The 5,689-nt window shown below is 41.6% G+C and overlaps 1 protein-coding gene across 1 annotated transcript; it reads left to right on the top strand.

Annotated features, from left to right (window-relative positions):
* The first annotated feature begins 1,186 nt into the window (after positions 1–1,186).
* On the top strand, positions 1,187–4,029 carry LOC147879647 (uncharacterized). The gene is made up of 8 exons (XM_087371802.1): positions 1,187–1,555; positions 1,642–1,706; positions 1,838–1,867; positions 1,971–2,162; positions 2,249–3,050; positions 3,162–3,287; positions 3,408–3,452; positions 3,617–4,029. The coding sequence occupies exons 1-8, from the start codon at positions 1,478–1,480 to the stop codon at positions 3,626–3,628; spliced, it is 1,350 nt and encodes a 449-aa protein (XP_087227928.1). The 5' UTR covers positions 1,187–1,477; the 3' UTR covers positions 3,629–4,029.
* The last annotated feature ends 1,660 nt before the right edge of the window (positions 4,030–5,689 follow it).

The raw sequence follows: 5,689 nt of genomic DNA, 5'->3' as shown, positions 1-5,689 counted from the left end.
TAGTAGGAACACACAAGTTAATTATTTTTGTTTGAAATTACACATGGAAATTCACAAAAGGAGTTTCAGTGCTCAACTAGGGTAAAGGGCTAGTAAAGAGGCGAGCACCTTTAAAATATCAGCCCCTTGCCTCACGCTTTGTGCCCCCGTGCCCTAGCGCCTCGCCCCCCCACCAATAGGGAGGAAGGCCCCACACAGTACTCCTCATAGAAAAGGATGATGTGTCAAGCTCTCCTTTCACCATTTTTTGGATGAATACTATCGTAGATTTGGCCCTCACCTAACCTAAGCATTGGCTCTCAGAGTTTTCTAAGTTCCTCAAATTTTTGAAACATTTTAAAACAAAAAATAGCTCCCTATTACCACTTGGTGACCATGATAACTTTGAATTTCAAATTCCCAATTCATGAAGGCCATGGATTAGAGCATGTTCATGTAGGGCAATGGGCTTCAAATTTGATTTGAAACTTGGTTGAAAAAAAAACCAAGGTTTTGGTTTTTTGAATGTTCACGTGGAGATGATTTTTGGGTGCCTTTACGTGCAGTTGCCAATTTTTTCCACAGTCTTAGCCCTTCTCTTGCATGTAGACTAGAATTTTCTTGTGGGCTACAGCCAATCCAAGGTAATGAGTACACTTGATTGAGCCCCTCCTTGGGAGGAGAGGCCCGTTAGGCAATTGGTTTTTTCAGCAAAAGCAAAAAAACCACTTCTGCGAACGCCTTGATTTGAAATCTACCTTGGGCCGGGTTCACGCCACTTGCCTGGCCATGGAGGAGAGAAGGACATAGGAGGATGGTTGTGCACTCGGTGTGGTTCACACCAGCTGGCATTCAAAGACCACCACTTTAATTACAACAACTTGTGATTAGTGTGGCGGATGGAGTCTCACTCTGTGGGACACCCGATATGATGGTTCGAACAACTATTAGCGCGATTCATACCAATTTATTTTCAATCGCCCATTGCGTGCGCGACCTTCATATGGCAGACACTTTCTGTTTCACCAATTGTCTGGGCCCGGCTACGCTTAGGTGCCACGATTATAGCATAACAAGGCAACTCAAAATGATCCGAGTATGTCCCCATAACATTAATAAATGTATACATTTAAATCTATATATATTTAAATGTATAAATATATACATTTATATCTCTATATCTATATATATTTAAATGTGAAAAGCTTTTAGCTCTTGGGAAGGTTTTGCTTCCTGAAGAGTAAGTTTTGTGTGATGAGAGACGGCACAGCTGAAGTCGCTTATGCTTTTGGTTTTGGGCAGAGTTCGGTTTGATGGTTGTTGCATGAACCTGGGATCCATCTCAAGCACCTTGCAAATTTTGTTCTGATGACGAGCTATAGCGATTGCTACCCAACTGGGGCATTCGGCTGAATATAGCATATAAATACAGTTGCTATCACAGCGAGGCCAAACATATCTTTTAGGATTGTTGGGTGTTCTCTCAGCGGAGAGAGCCATGGCGTTGAAACAGATTAGAACTCGGCGACAGCAGAGCCACTCCAGGGCTCCTGGCGATGATCCATGGTCTTTGCTGGTATGCTCTGGATGTCAATTTTTGCAAAGCCCTCATATGCACCAAGAGGTATGCATTTTCACTAATTTTGTCTTTGATCTTGATAGGATCTCATCGATGCGCCACAGTGGGCTGACTTGTCATTAGAGAAAAGCTTGATGGGAAAGGAAGGGTAAGCTTCCAAGCTCCTCAACGAATATTTTTGACACAAAGTCTAATCAACTAGTAGATAGTTATTGGACGGTCTCTTTATCTTTGTATTGCTAATGGGCTTGTCCATTAACCCTTTTCGCTTTTATGCAGGGATGATCCTTGGTTTCACGTTAGCCACAAGTATGCATAGCTGCCCCTTTAGTTTCTGTTAACACATTCCATTTCCTTCTCTAAAGTATTTTGTTAACATGTTGGCATGACTTTTTTCATGTTTGGAAATCAGGCATCACCTCGTTTCACTTGCAGATTTGAACTCCAATATGACCTGGCTTCGACTTGAGCATCCATTGAGAGATAAATCTAAGCAGGTTAATGAGACTAAGAGAACAGTTTTATCCAAAGATCCCTTTAAAGGTGATGGAGGGAAAGTGGGCAAAGGCCAGTTGAGTGGACCAGGGCACACACAATACACAGAGTAATATACCTAGTCTTTGGAGCTCTTCACCTTTGTTAGGTCTAAAAATATTTTAATTAGCCATGGTACCTCTGTTTGTTATACAGGGTTCCTCTTTCCCGAGCTACGGGATGCAGCTTGTCTGGCAGCAGCTGTACGTCTGGGTGTGAACAAAGCAAACCTGTAAAAAATGATGGCTCATGCAGCGGCAGTATTTCATGTGATAATCTCTCATCCACTGTACAGAGAGAGAGTTTGAGCTCTGATCATCTTCAAATTTCCTCTGTCATATCTTCTCACAGAGATACTCAGTATGCTTCTGGTCTAAACAACAGGACTTCTTCCGGAGCTTCATTTTGTTCTTCAAGGCCTAAGTTAAGATTCTCTTATGAACTTCGTCTATCGACATCCACAAGAAATGAGGCAGTACATGCTGTGGACCTTCATTCTGCTGCAGGTCGTGTGATGACTTCCACGTCAGGCTCAAAATCTGAAGAGGAAGATACAAGGAGGCCTAGTCAGCTTTGGAACTCTAGTGTCTCCCAAAAAGTAGGAAAAGAGTCAGAAGTGCGCTCTAGTAGGGGATCTGCAGAGTCTGATGCATCGAATAGGCATCTCATTCTTTGTCAACGAGCAGCTCGAAGAGTTTTGAAGGATGAAGCTACTTCAGTTTCAGCTGATATGACAGATTATCCCATGTCAAATAGACCAATGGAGACAAGGAGTTCTCATATTGGAGCTTTCCCCAGGAAAAAAATTGTCTCAGAAAAAGAAAATGCGCAACAATTGATGTCAGCAAAAGGGGAATCAAAGTCTCAGGAAAAAGGTATGGTTGCTCAGATGGTTCAGTGTCCTTTTGCCAGACCTAAAGTGGAACAAGCAAAGCCGAACTCTGCTAAACTAGATGCGGTAAGATCAAGTAAATACGTCTTTTGCGAAAAGATGCTAAATAGCTTTTTTTCTGGTTTGGGGTGCAAGTCTCTGTACACTTCATACTCTGATTATGATTTAAATTTGCAGAAACAACAGATTCTGAAGTCAGTGCTTGAGCAAGGAAAGAGAAGCAATGTGCAGCAGCGGCTTCCAGGTAGATCTGCCTGCAAGAACATGAAGTCTGAAGGAGATTCTACTGCTCTTGTTGCACAGGTGACCTCTGAAGTATGTAGTTTGTTTCTTTTTTGGGGGAATCTTCTCTCATGTTCACATTTGTGCACTGGATTATCATTGTCTCCCATTCACAGGATTTGTGTTGTGTGTCATTCACAGCATCATTGTACGATTCAGACACATGGAATGCTGGGATGCAGAAAGGTTCTTATTATCCTCAGTAGAAGTGGACTCTTTTTACTCAGAATATGAGCCCTTAAATATGAAATGCAACCTTTTGTTTTTCTCATTTTAGTACTTCTATTGTGGTTTGGTCATTGGATTGCTTTGTGTTGAATTGATTTCTAATGGGCCAGAGGTGTATGCAGGCATGGAAGTGAAAACTCCGACCATCAGGAATATATTAATTTGTCTGCTCTCCAATATGAGTCAAGTTACACATGGAGATTCTGGACCAAACAGCTTTCCTACCAGATCTCCTGCACAAATTATCTACCGGGAATAACTCTAATGATAATTCAAAACTTCTGTTTATGAAAACAAGGTTTTCAGGCCAAATTTTTTGAAAAGGGGAAAAAGTAAGGTTTGTATAGTGCTATCATAAGCTTTGAGAAAACACAGGCTGCATGCCCAATAATCACTGTGCACTAATGGTTCACCTTGTCACAAAAGATGTAGTCTATGGTTTGTAAATAGACTTGCCACCATGTGTGGAACTTGCTTGTTTGCAGTATTACTATGATAGCTCTACATTGGTTAAATAAAAAATCAGCAAATAAGGTCTGGGTTGCAACTTGTTACCTCTGTGTCTGTTGAGAAAAACAGCAAGCTTGACCCAAGTTTTTATAATGGTTTTGATATGTTTCTTGATGCCTTTCATGTGACAATAAAATAGCAATTCGCTTTGAAAATATGCAGAATTTCTGAGCGTAGGTACATGAAAAAGTTTGGATTGTTGCTGAAAGTTGCAGCGAAGAAAGAATGCACACTTGTGTTTAAAAGTTTTGAGTCCCCTCTTTTTGTTTGTGTGCATGCGTGCGCGCATACATTTGGCTCTTTTTGGCTGCTGTGCTTTTACAAATCTTATTGTTTCATGGATTTACTTTCCCTAGCTTATAAGCGTCCTTGGCATGAACATTGCTGGCCTCCAAAGCATTTCCCCAAATATTACAAGGTATGTTCCTTTCATCTCTATGTATGTTGCACGTGAGCGAGGGAGATAGGATTGAGCTCTTGCGTGTGGCCTAAGTGCTCAGTCCCCTTCTGCGGGTTTACTAGTTTACGAAGGGTTGTTTGCTCTCGCTAGATAAGGGTGTTCATGCACGTTCAATGGAGATAGTTTTAGTAAGGGGCAAATCAACGAATCTATGGAGAGTGTTTAAGAGATGGAAAGTCTGCTAGGATGGATAGTGAGAGGTGGAAAGGTAGTGTTGGAAAGTTGTCTGTTATGTCGGAAATGTAGAGGCCATCTCAAGGAGGCATGTATGGCTCCGCCTTGCCTTTGTGCCTTCACCTGCACCTTTTCCCCCTTTTGCCACTCCCTCGCAACCTCTCATTTCCTCTCATCCCCTACCCAACCCACCCCCTCCTTTGCCCTCATAGCTTCTCTCTCCATCACCCTCACACTCCACTATGCTATTGTCCTTGCCTCGCCTCGCCTCCACTCACACTAACCCTAAACTAAACCTAAAACTAACACACCCTAAAGTCACTAATCTAATCCCATCTACTAATCATAGCTAGTTAGAGTTAATCTAACCAAGTCAAAACTAATCCTAGGTTAGTTTGAAACCAGAGTCAATAGGTTAGTCAATGTAACCAAGCCCTAAGTAATTAGAGATAGATTAGTTGTACCCATGTTAGCTAATTAGAATGTAGACATCTAACCACAGTAGGGTAGATTAACTTTAACCCTAATTTCACACACCCTCCTTTTCAAAAAGACACTTGAAAAGGGAAAGGGGGTGGGGACCTTTATTGAAAATTGCCCAAAATTATCCCTACTCTTAGGGTCCCTTTCTTGGTCATTTGGAGGTCAAATTGCATCCCATTTTCACACATAAAGTTCTAGTGTAAAGGAACTTGAAGGTTGATTTGCCATTATTTTGTGCTCCATTAGATGTCTTCACATGGACATTGATTTCGACCCATTGCTCATACATTTTTGGCCATTTGCAAGCTTAGGAAGGTCAAAATCAAAATTAGTCATATGCACCACTCGAAGGTTACAATTAATCATTGTTAATGAAGAAGAAGGCTACTACCCGTCTCTCCCTCAATGCTCTCTAATAATTTAACCTCTCCCTTGACGAGCAAGACCGTTGAATAATGACACAATAAAGAAGTACATGAAGATGCGAACGTGGACAATTTCTCCATCCAACAACACAACAATACCAACAAGGGGAGACCACCTTTGGCAAATCGGGAATGCCACCTTA

This window comes from Dipteris shenzhenensis, chromosome 33, assembly GCF_047967505.1.
Source record: "Dipteris shenzhenensis isolate YYH24624 ecotype China chromosome 33, Dip_SZ_1.0, whole genome shotgun sequence".
Lineage (NCBI taxonomy): Eukaryota > Viridiplantae > Streptophyta > Polypodiopsida > Gleicheniales > Dipteridaceae > Dipteris > Dipteris shenzhenensis.
The sequence above is the reverse complement of the archived record's forward strand: the minus strand, read 5'-3'. Positions and strand labels throughout refer to the sequence as shown.